This window comes from Cinclus cinclus, chromosome 2 (genome assembly GCF_963662255.1).
Source record: "Cinclus cinclus chromosome 2, bCinCin1.1, whole genome shotgun sequence".
Classification (NCBI taxonomy): Eukaryota; Metazoa; Chordata; class Aves; order Passeriformes; family Cinclidae; genus Cinclus; species Cinclus cinclus.
In genome coordinates this window covers 112,129,112-112,148,189 of record NC_085047.1, presented here as the reverse complement: position 1 = coordinate 112,148,189, position 19,078 = coordinate 112,129,112, and the positions used below count along the sequence as shown (strand labels likewise).

The 19,078-nt window shown below is 41.8% G+C and overlaps 1 protein-coding gene across 1 annotated transcript; it reads left to right on the top strand.

Annotated features, from left to right (window-relative positions):
- Positions 1–314: 314 nt before the first annotated feature.
- On the top strand, positions 315–12,917 carry AGPAT3 (1-acylglycerol-3-phosphate O-acyltransferase 3). The gene is made up of 8 exons (XM_062515196.1): positions 315–492; positions 4,830–4,999; positions 5,190–5,351; positions 6,776–6,929; positions 7,344–7,446; positions 9,809–9,884; positions 11,996–12,194; positions 12,829–12,917. Exons 1-8 carry the CDS (start codon positions 315–317, stop codon positions 12,915–12,917), a joined length of 1,131 nt encoding a protein of 376 aa, XP_062371180.1.
- Positions 12,918–19,078: the final 6,161 nt, after the last annotated feature.

Genomic DNA, 19,078 nt, shown 5'->3' with positions numbered 1-19,078 from the left:
CTTCAGCAAACAGTAATCTTCCTGGTGGGCTGTAAATGGTAAATAATGATTCCTTTCTATTTTGGGCAGGGAATCAAACCTTCACCAGTTCTTCATGGGAAGACCTGCGTGAGGCAGGCTTGGAAGAGCATAGTGTTTATTGGGTTGGGCTTCCTCTTGATGAATGAACCTGGACTGTTTCAGGGCTTTTGCTTTGTCCTTCCTCAGAGCTGTAAATCCACTCTCCATGTGACTCCTTTCATCCTTGTTGTTTTTCCTCTTTCAGGACAGTTATTCTGAGTGACGGCCCTTGCACACGCTTCTGAGTGGTTATCATGGGCTTCATTGCCTTCCTGAAGACCCAGTTCATAGTTCACCTCCTCATTGGGTTCGTCTTTGTTGTCAGTGGACTGATCATTAACTTCATTCAGCTATGCACTCTGCTCCTCTGGCCCATCAACAAGCAGCTTTATCGCAGAGTAAACTGTCGCCTTGCCTATTCCCTTTGGAGCCGTGAGTATGCTGGGATGGGGTGGGGTGGGAGGGGTTCTTCTTGGTTTTGCTTTTGTTAACCAAAAAAATAATATATATGCACATGTATCTGTTTGCACAAAGAGACGACAGAATGGTGAGTTAGGTGTAGATTCTTTCAGAGCAAGTCAAAATAGCCTTTTTTTTTTTTCTGGAATGCTGGGAAATCATACAGAAGTCAAGGGTCTGATGTATGTTGTCATTCTGTCATTCAAAAAAGTGGGAAGTAACGCTTCTCTGCACCTCCAACCTTATCTGGACTGATAGGAGTTGTTACTTCTGTCTCAGTGCCATCTTCATCCAGTACCACCAGCACCTGTGCTAAGGGACAGTTGTGAGGCTGGCTCAGGTACTGAGTATATGAGCAATATTGATTGTGTAGGAGCCTGTTTATTGTGTGGGCTGCAGAGGGAGAGGTCTATCCTCAAGTATCTTGTGTAGGTGTCTCTGCAGCTGAACTGTGTGTCAAACTTCAGAATCCCCTTACACCCTTCAGTGCCTGTCTCTGAGGCCAGGGTCTCCTCTTGAGAGCAGTTTGTCAGTGTTTCTTCTTCTGCCCGTGGCTGAGCTCTGCACTGAGTGCAGCTTCTTTGTTCTCCTCTTCTAGACCTTTGCAAAACTTTCTCCCTGTGGATGATTTCTTTTGCTCACTGAGCTTAACAGAGGGCTGAGTTTCTGAAAATGTTTAGAAGGCTCCTTAGCCCAAATGTCACCTTCTGTTTCAGCAGTGAATCATCTAATCGGTTTCCATTCTCCATCCCCTCCCAGTATGCAGGGCCACTTACCTTAGTGCTCAGCTCAGCATCCAACTCCCACTTTGGGTAAATGAGTCACCAGAATGAACACTGAAATTACAGTTCAGCAGTCCGCTGACTGGCACCCACATTTTGTAAATCATCAATGTGAAGTATCACCAACAAAAACTGAGGTGTCTGGTTCAGTTTCTTTTTAAGCTCGTTGTCCTTACCTTAACTGTGCTTTCTGTCTTGCCTACTGAGAAGCACAGGAGAGAGGAAATTAAACAGACTAGCAGGCAAATTGTCAGGAAAAAAGGTATTGTAATAGAAGGGCTTAGTAGAAACTTCAAGATGAATTTGGTTGGATGAGAGTTGGATGAGGACATATAGGAGTTTTTATTTTTAATTTGCATGTAAGAATCTCTTTGTTGTTTTAATAACCTAGAATCTGATCTCATGCTGAAAACTATTGCTGCATTAATAATTAGGCTTTTCTGAGGATATGAGCTGCTTGTTCCTGTAAGGCTTTAGGCTCAGCCCCTAGTTAGCATTGTGCATGAAACAATCACACTTTAGATGCTGCTGTCTTAAATCCTCTAAACACTGGAAATAGCCCACACCATTGTTCAAAGAGGTTTGGAGAAGCTAAGTAGATAATTGGGATGTACATAGGAGAACCCCTAGTGTATAGCCTGTTATAAATTAACACGTTGGGAAATTACACTATGAAAATTAATGTAAATGTTATGTGGGATTGCAGAGAGCTGATGGCCTGTAATGGAAGAGCTGACAGAATATGCTCTTCAATTATGATTTATAGCAATTTAAGTAAGCTGTGTAAATGCAGTAGCTTCAATGTTGCCATTCATAATTAAACATATTTCAGTATGGAGAAGCCTTTTGGCAAGGAAGCTGTAGGTTGGTCTGCTCTGGATGCTACATTTTGCTCACTTTATCCAAGCTGTTTGTAGTTTTAGGCTGTGTTTCTCTAAGAGAAGCTGCTTGGCCCAGCTGGCAGAGGATCAGTGTGTAGGGAGGGATACACAGGTAATCCTGTATGGGGTTATACTGAAAACCAGGTTCTGTTCTTACTGCATCTCCTGTCAAATGCATAAAGCCTGCCTCCCAAAGGGGAGGGAAAGAAGCTCTATCCAATGTTCCTGACATTTGGGGAAGGAAGTCTCTCAGGCTCTGGCCCCAACATAAACCCATAAATTCGTGACAGGTAGTCTGTACTTGCAGCTCTCCCACGTCAGCTCCTTTCAGATGAGTCACACCTTTGGAGAGTGCAGCATGTTTGGGTTAGTCCAGTTGCAAAAATAACCTCTCAAATGTTGGTACTTTCAGCTGAGGGATGTGCTGTGCCCCTTGTTTGCTTTGTTTCTGGGGGGCTTGTGAGGCTGTAAATGCACCTGCTTTGGTGTATGGGAACCCCAGCCACAGGGGATGGTTGCAGCCAGGTGTTGCTGATTCCCTTTAGGAGCTCTCCTGGGCAGTGCAACTGTTCCCATTCCTTCATTCAGAAGGATGTTCTTGCTGTAGAATTGGCAGGATCAGTGCCACACAGAGGAGCTGTAACCCACACACCAAAAAAGGAAATGAGCCCACTCCTAGTTATAATTACATCATTTGTCAGCACACTTGTAAAGGACAATCTGTTTCCTTGTGTTAATCCTTTGGCTCATCAGCCCTTCTCTCTCAGTGTGAACTCTGGCAAATCCTCCACTCTTTTAGAGAGAAAGGTGAAAGAAATGTTCTACAGAAAGTCATCCACACTGGCCTCTGTAGACTTTTTTCCCTGATTTTGAAGAAGAAACACACCCAGGTTATAATTTTTATTAAAAAATGTAGCAGGTACTGGAGATGTTCCTCCTTGGTGCACAGTCAGCAATGGAAAAGGAAAATTGCTCAGAGTACCACAATGTGTTTGGTACCACTGCTCCATTCTCCTGGCCACCTGCTTGGGACGTGCTCTGGGGACATTCTTGCTGTCCTCTTTCCCCTTTTACTGGGCCAGGATAGGCAGAGAAAGGAAGGTGAGTGAACACAAAGCATGCAAAGCTGGGAACAACGACAGAAACCTGTATGTACCTGGTGTGAAGGAACAAGACAATTCTGCCTTTCCTCTGCCATATTTCCAGCTGACCAGGGATAAGCTCTCTTGGTCAGCAAAGTGCATAACTTTGTAGTGCCTCCAAATGAGCAAGTGCTGAAAATGATACAGGGGAATAACCTGGTGGGTAAGTGATCATGACTGAAAAAAAATCCATTCTAGGTGAGCTCTGTACCCTCAGCAGACCAGGACTGTTTTTCCCCATTATTCACCTAAATCCTGTGTTTGCCTTCTCTCTGGTGTGGTGCAAGACTGGATTCCAAACTCTTTTTTAGCAGTATGGATAGATGACCTTGTCTGATCCCCCAGTCAGGAATCCTTGTACAGGAAGGTGCTGCCCTGTTTGGCAAAACCAGAATCTCCCAATGGAAAGGTGAAAAATCTCCTGGCAGAGCTTGATAGAGGGAACAGAGGGGCAATCCAGCAGGTGTAGTCATGTGGGAAGGGTTGGACTCTTTTTAACTGCAATATTTGTGCAACCACATTTTTATTTCATCCGTGTCTCATTGAAATGAGAAAATACCAATGACTATGGTTTGCAGGGAAGCTAATCTTCCTACTGGGAGGATGAACTATTCTCATACTTTTTATAGTTGTCCCATGATGCAAGCAATGCCTTCCATCTGCCTCAGTGTACTGAAATGAGGGAAATAAGTTAACCATAGCAACTACAGTCAGTGCATACTGAATTTAAGTGGAAGGGGGTTTTATGATGAAAAAAGGGGAGGTGGAAACAAGAAAGGGTAACAAATGTTCAGAGTGGAATAAAAGTTGTTGTGATACTTTAAAGTTGGAGTAAATGGAGGGGAAAAGGCTCATTCTTTTGCAGTGAAAGAAATACACAATTTACCATTCCTGTCTTTGCCCAGGTATTTTGATAAATTAGCTCAATTCTCTGCTAGCTTTAACTCTGTGTTGATTATAATGCAGAACGATTAGAGCCCTGTGTTGTAATATTAAAATCTATCACAAAAGATCTATGTCACTGCATCTCTGTAAAAGACCTTTATTGGTCTGTTTGCCTCCATAAGGCTTGTTTCATGTGGAGTGAAAACATTAGGCTGCATCTATGCATAATTTGTACCCCACCTGGGAGGAACTGTGCACATTTAATGGAGCAATCAACAGCTCCACTGTCTGTTTTCAGACATAAAATTCTTTAGGCTTTTTTTCCAGTGGTCATGAAATTTCACATTTGTAATTGCAACGCCCAGACATGTTGCTGTTAAAAACTTGCTAAATTATCCATAATGCATATGTCTGGTGCCTGAAATACTGTTTAGGGATGGTAATGTGGTTTGGTCTGTACCCTTCCAAGCTTTTGTTTCATCTGCTGGGTGGGTTTGGGAAGGGTACAGTGTTGGGAGTCAGGAGAGGCTGGGCAGTGAACGGGGCTGAGGATGAAACTCTAAATGCTTTCTGCAAGGAGTACTTCTAACTCCTCTCTTCACCTTCCTCATGTTTGCTAGAGTTGGTAATGCTGCTGGAATGGTGGTCAGGCACAGAGTGCACCCTGTTCTCAGACGAGGCCACGGTGAAAACCTTTGGGAAGGAACATGTCATCATCATCCTGAATCACAACTTTGAGATCGACTTCCTGTGTGGCTGGACGATGACGGAGCGCTTTGGAGTGCTGGGGGTATGTGGGCCATGAGCTTTCCCTTCCTCTGCAGGGTGATAGGTCTGTTTAAAACCCAGCTAGAAAGAGTTTCTTTGCGTTTAAGTTCCCAGACACAATTCCATCATCTTAGCTTTAATGTGTTTGACCTTGTTGCACAAATCAGCAAATGGCATTTTTTTTGGATTGTCACTTTTGTTTTTTCTCCAAGAGTTCCAAAGTTCTTGCTAAGAGAGAGCTGCTATATGTGCCCCTAATTGGCTGGACGTGGTACTTCCTTGAGATTGTTTTCTGCAAAAGGAAATGGGAAGAGGACAGAGATACAGTTATTGAGGGATTGAAACGTTTGTCTGATTATCCTGAATACATGTGGGTAAGTGCTGAGTCCCTCCTCTGGTGTTGGCTGCTAGAAGTGAAACGGTGACAGGCTGGTGCTTGTGGCTTTGTGTGTCAGGAGAAGGTGTGCTCACTTCCAGGAGTTGTCACAAAAAAGCCATGCTGTGTTTCAGGAGGTCTTTTGGGATATGCTGGTAGAAAACTGCTCTTTGCCTGTTGGTAAGGGAAGTAATTTGAGAAGCAGTTCAGAAGCTTGAGACTACTTATACATCAGGCTTGTGTGATACTAATGATGTTATCCAGACTTATTTTTACCTATTAAAAACCCTGTATTTGCTTACTCTATCTGTATAACATCTTCTGAGGTAGGCTGAAAAGACACAGAAACAAAAATCTTCTTTGGAAAAGTGAGTGAATTTGACTGCAAAGACCATGGATTTTGATAGAAAGTTTCTGTTTGTGTGTTCGTTGATCTGTGAAATTACAGGCTTCCCAAAAAGTCTCTGTGAGAACATATGGCAAGCTTATATCTACTGCAGTTTTTTCCTTTTTATTTTGACATTGTTTAAAATCAAGGGTAAAATATCTGTGTTTCATTGTGTTCAATGCTGTTAGACTTCACTGCAGCAGCACAGTGGCTTAATCAACCCATTAACCTCCTTAGAGCTTTGAATGCAAAAGTTTTGATGAATTCTCAGTTTTGTTTTTATAGCAGCACATGTAATGTACAATTATTTGGCATATTAAACATTAAGAGGCTTTTTATGCATTTTAAGTGAGTTTTCAGTATTATCCAGTACAGCTTGTTAAAATGAATAGTGAAACATTAAGCCTTAACTAGAACATTGTGAATGCATTGTAATTTTCTACCATTACAAAGACAGAAAAAGTAAGAATCTGGAGAATGTATTTTAAGCTACTTAATTGCTTGAATATATGGATATGAATTATATTGAATATATCTACCTGATTAGTGTGGAGAAGAAAAGAAAAAGAAACAGAATAAACCCTACCAATTAGAAAATCTCAAGACTAAACTTGAGCTTCAAATCTATACATTTTAATGATTCTACAACTGAGAACCAAGGACTAGTCTCTAGGGAAAACAATTAGAAAATATAAGTGCAAAATGTAGTTAGCATTGATTATTTAAATCAAGACTTCCTGCTTGGTAATTGAAATCATGATTAAAATTGACTTGAGCGGATCAATTTCCTAATTTCTGTGCATTCTAAATGCCACAGTTAGGGCTGTCTTTTTGCCACCTTAAATTTTATGCAAGTGTTGTGAAATGTAAAGGTAACGGTAAATGACTTGGGAGTTGGTGCTTATGCCTAATAGATGAGACAACTGAAGTGTGTGCACGTGTATGTTTATCTTGGTAAATTTTCATTATACTGCTGGAACTTCTTTTGATATCTCAAGATCTCCTTGGGGCTTTTTTGCTTTTGTCTTGCACAGTTTCTGCTGTACTGTGAAGGAACTCGTTTCACAGAGACCAAGCACCGCATCAGTATGGAAGTAGCTGAATCCAAGGGGTTGCCTAAACTGAAATACCACCTGTTGCCCAGAACCAAAGGTTTCACCACTGCTGTCCAGTGTCTCAGGGGAACAGGTACTGCCAAGCTTTGCAGCACTCATAACGTGTCATTTAGCACACTCCTGTGTAGCACAGCATAGTCTGCTCTGCTGTTCATTACAATTAGTGAGCTGGCAGTAATGAGCATCCAGCGTGTCAGTTGGTAATTTGTAAGTTGCCACAGAACTGTCAGATACCAGTCTTAAAAAATGCTAAAATCCTTCTTATGTTGCTTAGTTCATCAGGTCATCTGGTTTTTTACAGAGCTGGGAGTGTCACGGGCTGGTGCAGATAAATGTGATGTATGAACACAAAATAGTGAAGGACTCTGATACATCATTAATGCAAGGCTTACACAAGGCTCTGTTGCTGTCTCAAGCAAGGATGCCAGAAGGTGCTTGCTAGAATTGCTGCTGTAACAGCCCTGTTCTCTTTTTTTTTTTTTAACAGTTTCAGCAGTGTATGATGTAACACTAAATTTCAGAGGAAACAAGAACCCATCTTTATTAGGAATTCTTTATGGAAAGAAATATGAAGCAGATATGTGTGTAAGGTGAGCATATGCTGGTGGGGGTGAGGCCTAAGATGCATACTTTGGCACATTGAAGTATATTCAGATTTTAGAGGGTAATTTCCTTTCCTGTAGTTCACTTCTCCTTGTCCTTCAGCTTCAGTGGTCCCCTGTAGTAAATAGTCTGAAGCTCCTTTACATGCCAGTTTCTCTCCCTCACTCACATGGTTTGATCAGCAGATTAGAAATTAAAAAATGCTGACATTCAGACATCGTAGGAATGAGGTGGGACATTGCTCACATTCCTCACTGTTCCTTTGCCTCAAAGAGCAGCTGCTAACACCTAACCCCATGCAGCACGTACACATTTTCATGCAAACACACACACACTCCCCCTTCTCTATCTTGCTTTTTCCTTGCTGCCTTCTGCTTCAAAGGCTTCCCTGTGATCATAAAAACTACCAATCCTGTTGAATTTCTTCTTTTCCCTTTTATGTTTGGACCTGAGACATGACCTGATTATTCTTTCCACAGTTATTTGGACAGTCTGCTTCTCCTTCTCTGGGGGCTTCACTCACTCTTTGGAAAACATTGCTGTATTCTGGTGACGAGATTGACGCTTGTTTTTTAAAAGTTAAAAAAAAAAAAGAAAGGTGCCTTTCTCTTTTCCCTTCTGGCCTTGGGTCTGTGTGTTGTTGCAAAATCCACAACATTTTAGTCTGTCAGCTGAAAAGATGACTGTGGAGCTCTCCATGGAGAGGTGGAGTTGTTCATTTTCAAGGGGTTTCATTTTCACTATTTACACTTGCCAAATATATTCCTGATGAGGAACGTGAGCAGACAATTTGCCAGCCAGCAAAACAGCTGGTCAGGCAGTTCCACCTGTAATTCCACACTGTGGGATATCTAACTGGATCTGAGGTGCCATGTGCATGGATGCACATCTGTATAATTAATTATTCTACGCTGAACCATAGCAGCCTTCAGTTAAATATCCTTCTTTTTCTAATGGAGGTGCAATTTTATTTCATTTCTTGGAGGCACAAGGGGATGAAGGAAGATAAATGTAGTTTTCAATAGTGTTAGAAGAGGTTTGGGGCTGTAAAATTCTGTTGAGGATGATGTTGCCAGGCAAAATTACTAATTGTATCCTAAAAATGGCTGTGCTTAGATAATTTTGATTTAAAATATGTTTCTGGATGGAATGAATATTCTCAAGGTGCTTTTCTACAGTTTTTCTCTGCTGTGGGGAAGAAGCTATGAGAGTGAGGAGACTATTTTTACAGTTTTTTTTTTTTTTAAATGGAACATATCCTTATTGTGCCAACAGACTTATTGTAGCTCAGAGAAGGAAAGCACATAAGCTCTTGTTCTTTGTATGTGCAGACGTAGTTACCTGTGCAGAGGTAAGCAGCTTAGCTCTGCAGTGGATCCAGTCTTTATCCCGACTGCCTCTAGAGGAAATAATCAGGAATTCACCAAATGTTATTGCTGTGAGTCCCCTCTAGTGGTGACAGCAACACCACAGGAATTTCATCAGAAAGCTTTCAGCAAACGACTTTTCACTGAGCTTTTATTGAGCATCGTTGGTATGAATTGAGCAGTTTCTCTTGTTAGAGCTCATGCAAGTAAATCTGCCAGATCTGGTTGCAGTTCGCTTATGGGATGCAGAAATCATTCAAAATGTTAGAACATATTCACAAAATCACAGAGGGATTTAGGTTGGAAGGGTCTCAGAAAATACAAGAATGCAGGGGAATGAATGGTTGGCTCTTCACCACTACAGAGAGGCTCTGACAAGCCCCTGTTCTCAGTGAGGGCAGGTCAGGGCTGGCACTGGCCATAATTGTCACACACCCCCAGAACTGCTCCCTGTCTATCTCTGGGGCTGCAGAGGCAAAGAGGGGCAAGTGCAGATGTTTTCCTTAGAGATGGTATACAGTGAATGTTTAGTTGCCTCTCCCCTTATTTCCAAAACAGGGTTTTCACTACCTTTGTTACAAAATGTAACAAACAATTATCCTCGGGTTTTCCACTTGTCTTTTCCCAGCTCCCAGTGCCTCAGTCTGAGCTCTCTGGGAATCAGTGGTGGATCTGGTGAAGGAGGAACAGTGTTTGAATGGGAAATGCTTATTTTATGGATGTGCTCTGAAACTGACAGGAGCTTGTATAGTTTCTTTTGTCTTAAATAGCACTCAATTCCCAACTTAAAACCTCAGATTCTGAAGTCCCAGTTCTCCGTGTTTTAAGATCTCTGCCATCAGTGACAGTATTGCCTGTGATTTATACTCTTTAGTGAGTGGAAGATCTTCCCTAGGAGAGGAATAAAATCAAATACCTGGATTTTCCCTTAATTCTTTTTTATTTTCTTCTTTCCATTTTTTTAATCTCTCTACTAAACTAGGAGATTTCCTCTGGAAGATATCCCTCAAGATGAAAAGGAAGCTGCAAATTGGCTTCATAAGCTTTACCAGGAAAAGGTAAATAGCTTTGGTTTCTTTTCTTTTGGGACTTGCACAGGGGAGTGTATGAAGGCAGTGAGTAGCACATACTCTTGCCCTGGATGAAGAGGATATTAGGTAAAACTAGGCAGCCATCCCTCAAAGTTCTGGAAGGAGCAGGACAGAGGAGCCCCTTGGCAGCAGAGGGCTGGGTAGTGAGGTCTCAAATTGCCAGGAAGCACGATGTAATTCAGAGATTTGCCTGAGCCGTGGAAGATGAATAGCAATCTACTGTCTTTTTACATTTTTCAGTGCTTGGATCTCTGTCCTGTGTTTCTAAAAGCTCCGTTTTCTCTGTGGGTGTTTTTAGGCACTTGAGAAGAGTGATAACTGTCTGTCAGGGACAGCCAATGGTGGCTTTCAGCTGCAATTGTTCTTTGCTTTCATTTTTCTCCCTCTGTCACTTTCCTTCTGCCTCCTGGTAATTCTTCTGCAGTGGTGTGTGACATGGGACAGACAGTCCCTGGCATCTGCTGCCAGGGACTGATAGAGCCCATGCTCAGTGTGCCTTCAGATGCCTCAGAGCTTTTCCTTGTGTCATTTCTTTTTTGAACCTTAGATGGTTTTCTCAACCATAGATTTAATGCTTCTGTGGGGAGCAAGAGAGAGCTCTAATTGTTGTCCAGCCCTAAGTGGTGGATTATTGAACTTGAAAAGTGTATCTTGATTTCTGTGTTGTTTATCTTTGTGGGAAGACAGCAGAGCACAGAAAGTTTGAGTATACTGGGCTTTTCCTAGCTATAATGACTGAGCTGCAGCATTGCCAGGCTTATGCTCAGTCTCTAGGTAGGCAGTAAATTGTTCTGAGTTTCCTTATATTTATTTCAACCTAATTTGTTTGAATATCTGAACTCTGATTCAGTTGAGGAGAGAGGTTATCTTACAAAGAGCCCTAGCTCATCTTCTCCCCCCACATCCCCATAGCAGCTCTGTAGAACCAAAGAGTCCTTGAGGTTGAAAAAAGCTTCTGAGAGCATAGAGTCCAACTGTCAACCCAGCACCACCATGCTCACCATGAAACCATGTCCTCAAGTGCCAAATCCATATGATTTTTTGAACACTTCCAGGGATGATGACTCTACCAGTTCCCTGGACAGTCTTAGTGCCTTAAAATCCTTCCCATGGAAGTTTTTATTTTTTTTTTTCCTAATGCCCTATCTAGCCCTTCTCTGGTGCAATGTGACACCCTTTCCTCTCATCCCTCCTGATGTTGGCTGTACCTCTGTTCAACTTTGTTGTGACATATTGACAGGGAGGTATTGTTTTTGGACATGGATATTATATATATTGATCTTACAGTGTTAGCAATACTTTGCAACTGGAATCCTCTCATTCCATGTATTACAATGACTTTGTAACTGGAATCCTCTTCCTGCACAGAGGATGTGTCCTCAAAAGGCAATTGTTGGCAAGGAATGCCTTGTACTTCTCAGCCTTTTGTAAGGAAAATTTTAAAAAACAAGAAATAGCCAGACTTGAGCCATCCTTGGTAATGGCTTGGAAACCTTAAAGAACAATTTTACAGACTGAGAGAAGGTGGTGAGCAACTTGTTCCTTTGAGTGCTGTGTTCCAGGATTGCACCTCTGCAGGCTCATCTTGGGATGCCGTGGCTCAGTGGCAGTGCTGGGATTAGGGCTGGTGTGGTGCTGGCTCTGCTCTCAGCTCATGCCTTGCCCTGCCCTCCTGGCTCTCCATACAGCATTTTTCTGCTGGGCTTTGCTGAATCATGCTGACCTTTCTGGAAGTAAAAACAGTAAGGAAAAGCACCCAGCTAAGAGGGCTGGCAGTGTCTGAACTGGTCTCTGGCCTGAAGCTGCCCTAAATTCCTAAGCAATTAACAGGTATTTGGAAGGTGAAGGTATTTGGAAGTGGAGAGGACGATCAGGTTTCAGTTTTTGATGGTGCCAAAATTGCCTTCAAAAGGCTTAAAGGTCACTTGGATGGTCAGCAGAAATGCCCAAATAAGTGACAGCAGATGGAATTGGATGGTGTATGCTCTTGGTGAGTTTGTACCGCAGATACTGTCCTGGGAATCTTGGGCTGCTTGGTGCAAACATTATGAACCTGTTTTCTTTTCTCTTTCCCCCAGGATGCTTTGCAAGAGATGTATAATCAGGAAGGTATATTTCCTGGGAAGCAATTTAAACCTCCTAGGAGACCATGGACTCTCCTAAACTTTCTTTTTTGGGCCACAGTTCTCCTCTCTCCTCTCTTCACATTTGGCTTTGGAGTTTTTGCAAGTGGATCACCTCTCCTTATCCTTGCATTCCTGGGACTTGTAGGAGCAGGTAATAAAAGCAGAGATGCTAGCCCACTGTGACACATAACAGGATCCTTTGCCTCCAATAAGTTCTGTGTATTAATTAATAAGAATGGGGCTTGAAGGAAAATATTTGGAGCTTGCTCATTAATCTTTCTATTGTACAGCATTTTTATTGTTTCAAAAGCTTTAGTCTGTGCAAATTTGCTTTTATCTCTTAAGCAAAAACTGTAGCCCATTATTATGATGCCTGAAGGAAAAAATACTTTTACTGGACAACTTCTCTGTGAACTTAAAAAACCAAACAAATAAATAAATCAGCACTGTAAACAAAAAATACGTAAATACCACCAAATTTCCCCCCACCCCTGCAACAAAAAAAACCCTAACAATAAAAGTAGGGGAAAGTAGAGGGAGGGTTCATGCTACATGTCCTGTTAACGAAGAGAGGCAGTAATTATATTTTTAAATCTGGATGTCCCTCTCTTTGAGTGTCATTTGACCTGTGATTCCTGTGCAGTCTTGTACAGTGCACTGTTGGTCACTTGGGTGACTTGGGGATTGGGTTAACTCATGTGGGTTCTGCTTGTGTTTACATGTTAACTTCCTAGATGCTTGGACTGGTTTTAATGTGCCTCTCATTTCTCTGTTATATTTTAAAGCTTCCTTTGGAGTTCGTAGACTGATAGGAGTAACTGAAATAGAAAAAGGCTCCAGCTATGGCAACCAGGAATTCAAGAAAAAGGAATAACTGACAGCTGCAGTTCAGCACATATAACCAGACTATGGAATCAGATTAACTTCAGTTAAAAAACAACAACAAACACTTAGAAACTATCTTTTTCTTAATAACTGATGACTAATACTAATGAATAAAACTTGAGCCAAGAATGAAGAAGTTGGAGGCATCAGCTGAAGAGAATGCACCAATCTTCTGCCTCTTCAAGGATTACTGTAGTCAAGCTGTGGGAGAAAATCTGGGGTGGGGTGGAAGAAGAAACTAATTTTTCTTGCTTTCTTGGGGGACTTGGGGTGGGGGAGAAAAGAGGGCATTGGCCATGGCCACGTGTATCTTCAGATGACTGAAAACACTGGTTTCTGTCAAGAGCACTACACTCACTTTTACAACAGGAGCCATTGAATGTTTCCTCTTGCTAAAGCCAACGTAATGTTTATTGATTTCCAACATCTCTTACTAATGAGCCAGGAAAAAAATACTCTCCTTAAATGAATTGACAGGTGTTCCTTGGGTTAGAGTCTTTTTGGCTGTGTTGTTGTGGCTACAGATGAAATCCTGTTTGTATGTTACACTGACACTTTTTATTTTCAGGCAACATCTTAAAGATTTCTGTAATGCAGGAGAATGGATAGTGGAGTTTGGAAGCAGCATGTCCAGACTCCATCAGCACAACCCATAGAGGTTCAATCCATCAGCACATCCCATATAACACATCCAATAGGAGAAAATTCTCAGCCTATCTCCTGTTAACTGCTCCAGGCTGTTTAATTTCAAAATATTACTTCAGTCTTGAGTGCTACTTGCCCTGTGTCACATCAAATATGTTCCATAGTTTTCAATCTGTCTAGGCTTGTTTGGGTTTTTTTGAATTAGTGCTTGACCGTGGGATTTAGAGTTGTGCAAAGAAGGAAATTTTTTCAATTCTCCTCCTATTTCTGTCCGCATCTCTCATTACCAAAGTCCAGTTCAGCCAACCTCTCTCAGTAAACTGGGAGGCAGCACTAGAAATCAGCACAATAGTTTTCAAAATGTGAAAAGGAGAGGTCTGTGACAGTCAGATTTTGAATGCTGGCATCTCTGGAACTTCTAATGAGAGTTTGGACATGGATCCAGATGGGGCCAGGACCTTACCCTGTGTGTGTCAGGATAGGCGTGCTGCTCTTTTGACTTGGTCATGCTTTAGATGTTCACGTGAAGTTTTTTGCAAGGTGAGCTGTGCTGTTGAAGCATTAGAAAGAGTATAAGGTCTCTTCAGGGATTTTAAGTATCTTTAGTTTTGCTTGTTGACATTTTGGTCTTTTTCACTGAAAATTAGAGCTCAGAATTATGTCTGTACCTGTCTCCTTTTTTTCCTTTCATTTCCTTTTTTACAAACGCACATTCAGAGATTTCTGTAGGTTGCTGCTGTATGCATAGCTGGAGAATCATTTGCAAACAGATGGTAACTATACCTGTATGTTCAAGTCTGAAGGTCACAATCTGTGTTTGGCTGCTCGCAGTAGTGGGTGAAATGAGTTGCAGATCTACAGCTGAGGGCAGAAGCTAACCCTCAGGGTCTGTATCTTTAACCCAACTGCCACTAGAATATTTATCTCACTTTTGTAAAGAGCAGATTTTATCAAAGGACTGGTTGTTGTTCTCATCTTTGCTCCAGTAACCAAGATAAGAGTAATAATTTACCTTCTTTCTGAATTTGCTCCTTACTGTTGGAATGTAACCTCTTCTCCCACAGGTTTTTCTGTTTTCAAACACTGGAAAAGCAATTTTGTAACTTAGAAAAATATTTTACGTGGGGTCATTAATCACTTGTTCTGTCATGCACTTGATTTTTATTTGTGGTCTTTTCAACAAGAGCATTTGAAGGATGACCTGAGTTCTGTATGTCTCCTGTTAGACTCCACCTTGCTGAATCCTTGTACCCACACCCCCAACGTTAGTGTGTCATCTTTGTCCCCTCAATAAATCTTCCCTAAGAGAGGGGCTGCAAATCTGTTGCAAAAGCTAGTGGAATTTGAAATATGCTTTGGGAACTGAGGAGAGCAGAGCCTAGCCATAACTCTGTTTTCCTTGCTGGATGTTTTTGTACTTTGTCTTCAAATACAGTCAGACATCCAAATGCTGATAAAGTTAACTCTGGCTTTTCCCTGTTATTAACCGGAGGACTGAGAACAGTGGGGGGGCGGGGGGGGGGGGGGTTTCTTTCTTTTTCTTTTTTTTTTTCTTTTTTTTCTTGAGTAATTCAGTGATGGGTATAATTCTTGCTTCCTAGAAATATGTTTTAAATGCTGTATACTTGCTTCCTGAAGATGATATTGAGTATATATAAATCGTACTGGCTTAGCAGAAGAGGCTTGCAAAGCAGGCTGACCATTGACTATGTTTTATACTTACATTTTGAGCAGTATATTAATGGGCATGACAAGAATTTCACAAGATAAATCCCTTCTTAATGCTGAGAAGAGGGGATCTGCTTAGAGGAGAAAGGAATTAATAGCCTTTCTCTTTACAGGATCCTTTTCTCCTCTTAGTGCATGTAACTCCCTATTCAGGATCATGGGATTAGTGCATGTACATCAAGGGGAGAATAATCAACTTGTCATATTTTCTTATCATAACTTATTGGTCATGCTTTCTTTTTGAAAATATAATAAATACATCATCAGATACTTAAATTTTGCTCTTTTAAACAGACATATCAGTAACCACTTGAAAAACTGAAACCTACAGCAGTGCACAAAAACAGTACAAAACCAACACAAATCTCTTCATTTTGAATTTTTTCTCTCAAATAGGGGTTTTTATACACACGCGCGCACACGTACACAGAGTATGTATAAATTAAAATGACTGGAAATAGCTGAAGTTAATGTTACTAATGAAGATTAGCAGGTGGATTGGATTGGAAAAGCAAACATAGATTTTATATCTTATTTTCTTCTGGTTTAATAGAGCATAGCTTGTATATTTGACTACCAAGCCCTTTAAGAGCAATAATAAACAAAAATATATCATGTTTTTCGTCTTTTGCTTTTCAACCGTGCTAGGTTTAATAAACTTGCAGCTATGGGAGTGTTTTTTTCTCTCCACCTTTCAGAATTTTCATTTATTGCTTATTTGTTTGGAGTAAATAAGAGTTTTCCAGTATGGACTTGCAAGCTGCCATGGAGTTCAGCATTGACTCTGAAGAGGAATGGCTCTCAGACTAACACGGACAGATGATAGATGTATGCTTTTGGCCTTGGCAGCATTTGTCATTGTCACCAATAGCAATGATGCTGCTCTCCAAGTGGGACTTGCAGTTCCAAAGTAGCATCAGGTTGACCTACGTCTGAGAACCTGGTGAGAGAGCTTGGGGACTGCTGGCCATGTGGCATCTCTGAGTTAGGAAGGCACAAAGAGCTGATGCTGAAGAAGGATGTGGTATCCAGAGGCCTTGGCTCGGTAGGATTACAGTTCTTTCTTGCTCATTGTGGGCTGAATGTGCTCTTGCAATTGACTTTGCATCACTGAGCAAAAACACCTGTCTCCTGCACAAAGAGCATGGGCAACGTTCCTTTATTCTGCTTTAACTTACCTTGAAGGGCTCTAGACTTAATTGCTGACCAATGAGTCTGACTGCTGCCTGTGTCCTAATTGCCTGGTATTCACAGAAAAATTGAGTGTGTCTGCTCACTTCCATGTGGTACCTCTTGTCTCCATCACTGATGTCTGTATATTTGCTCACCTGTATCTTCTGCAGATGGCTTGGTAACAGCCTCTTAGCAGGAACTAAGAGCTTTCCAGTTCAACCAGTCCTACAGCAGTTGTCTCACATGGCTGGGGTTTTCTCCTCCTGAATTTTGGCTCTGGTTGACAGCCCTAGGTCTGAAGTGACAGGGTTGTGTTTGTGTTATGTGATAACACGACTTTGCTGCTTCAAAGCAAAACTTTTAGCAGGGAAGAGAAGGCCTTCCCAAGCCTGTTCACGCAGGTCCTCCCTACCTGGCAACAGGTCCCTCTGATGAAAGGGAGTTGGAACAAGTTTTTTACTATGAGTTGGAATGAGAAGGCAAGGGAGTCACTGTCCACTGGCTATTCGCTGAAAGTGCTGTTTCTCTCTTGGGACTACCCCAAAACCTGGTTTTGCTTCATGTACTTTTTGAAGAAATGTGGAGTTAGAGGCTTTTAGTAATGCTGACTTCATGCTACACAGAGTGTTTCAGATTGAAGACAGACAATCTGATGTATTTTGGCATCTTGGAGAAGTATTTGCTAAGAAGTCTAACGACAGGCTTTGGCAGACCTCGCCCAAGTGTTTCATGCAGATGCTCGAGGCCAACACAGATAAAAGTGAAGAATCCATTCCTTGATCTCCTTTGAAGATGGGATGCAGCAGGATAGCTCACAGCATCTCCTGGATGCCATGTGCTTCTGTCGCCTTGTGTGAAGGTTCTGATTCCCAGCAGACGACTGCTGCAACTTCTGCTGCATGCCTGCACAAAGGAACTCATCCCTGTGATGGGAGTGCTGAATTTGTACTCCCACCCAGTGTGTGTCACAGCTGCTTGTTCCTGTATTCCTGAACCTTCTGATCCTAACAGGCAGCTCCAGGGCTGCTGGTGCAGAGTGAAGCTGGGATTTGAAGCAGGTGACAGCTGTGCTGGGAGCTGTGAGGGACAAGGAACACTGCAAGGTTCATCCCTGGGAGGAGCAGGAACACTGACAGATCCAGCCAAATTCTTTCTCTGAGAAGACTGAGTGATCACCTGGAGCTTTGCAAAGCAGACACAACTATGTGAAAAACAAGCTCTGGCTCTAATGTGGATGTGAGACCTCCCTGTGACAACTTACAAAATAATCCTTGCCATGTTCATGTGATTTGGGTCAGAATTCCTCCTAAAGGCTTTTTTCCGATGGGGACTCTCATTCTTCCCTGTTTATCTTCGAGGCTGGTTTATCTGATTGCCTCTGCAGCAGGATGCTTGCAAGCTGTTGGTTGTGTCTTATTTACCTGCTGTGGTTTGGAGTGAAAACATTCTGGAAGTCAGCAGTACAGGGTCTATGCCACGTGTGTTAGCCACCAGAAAAAAGTCATGAAAATATTTCATACTTCAGACTTGGGCAGACATGGGATTGGCAACTAAGACAAATATGTTTCTGTGATCCTTGGTCTTGGTAAGCTTTTAGAAAGCTGCCTGTATTTCTTAAAATGTTATACCTGTAGTTGCCAGCCACTGTTCAGTTTTTGAAACTGTAAAGAAAGATTATTTATGCACTTTCACTGTTGAGAACACTTGAATGCAGATAGTCTATTTCTAAAAACCACTAGCAGAAAGCAGCATTTTATCTTTTTAGGAGAAAAATTTCTTTTAAAATTAGACACTTCAGCAGCAATCAGAATATAATAGCACTTTTAAAATTTAAATTGGAAGTATTCCTTAGTGCGGGGGCTACCACTACCAGTTTTCAATCTTACACAACTTTGATTTTTGGCCAGCGCGCATTCTTAAGGAAAACACACTGAGTTACTAAAATACAATTTGCGAAGGAAGGAAGAGTAGGTAGCAGAGCCTAATCAGGAATTAAGTTTTACTCCCCAAGGCATGAGCGGGTTCTGTGTACCTCCTTTACTCCATGCATGTGCATCTGTGCAGAGAGCCAAGCTGTGTCCCTTCGTGTCCCTTCGCTTCAGCCGTGTCCGAGCTGTCCCGTGTGACATCTGAATGCTGAACCTGCCTGAACGCCTGGTGGGCGCCTCACTCACTCCTCAGATCACCAGCAAGTACTGTAGCTTTAATCAAAACCTTCTCTCCGAGGAAACTCGCCCTCCTTAAGCTAATTGATGTGTTGCAGACCTGTCATTTGGAGGGAAGTGTAAGTCACCAGATGATCATTATTAGCCAAATCTAACGAGTAATAAAACTATACAGGGTATGCATTTACTGTGCATGTGTATATATTTTTTGTACATTTTTACAGTTATTTCCTACACTTGATTTTATGACTTTCAGAAGAAGTGTGTCTGAATCTGGTGAAAAACAAGAAGCTATTAAGAAAACCCGACTCTGTCACCTACTGTAGTTTTTATGGAGAACTGTGCCCAAACAAATACGCAGATTTACAGTGCTATGCAAATTTTACTTTGTAAGTTGTCTCTTAAATCTTGCTTAAGTAGTTGACGCTGTTTTTACTGG

What these genes read in the sequence shown, in the direction of transcription:
- AGPAT3 (XM_062515196.1), top strand. Translation starts at nt 315, where the DNA reads ATGGGCTTCATTGCCTTCCTGAAGACCCAGTTCATAGTTCACCTCCTC. An exon ending in ATTATCCTGAATACATGTGG is followed by an intron (nt 5,352 to 6,775) that starts GTAAGTGCTGAG and finishes TGTCTTGCACAG; the next exon opens with TTTCTGCTGTACTGTGAAGG. An exon ending in GAAGCAGATATGTGTGTAAG is followed by an intron (nt 7,447 to 9,808) that starts GTGAGCATATGC and finishes CTACTAAACTAG; the next exon opens with GAGATTTCCTCTGGAAGATA.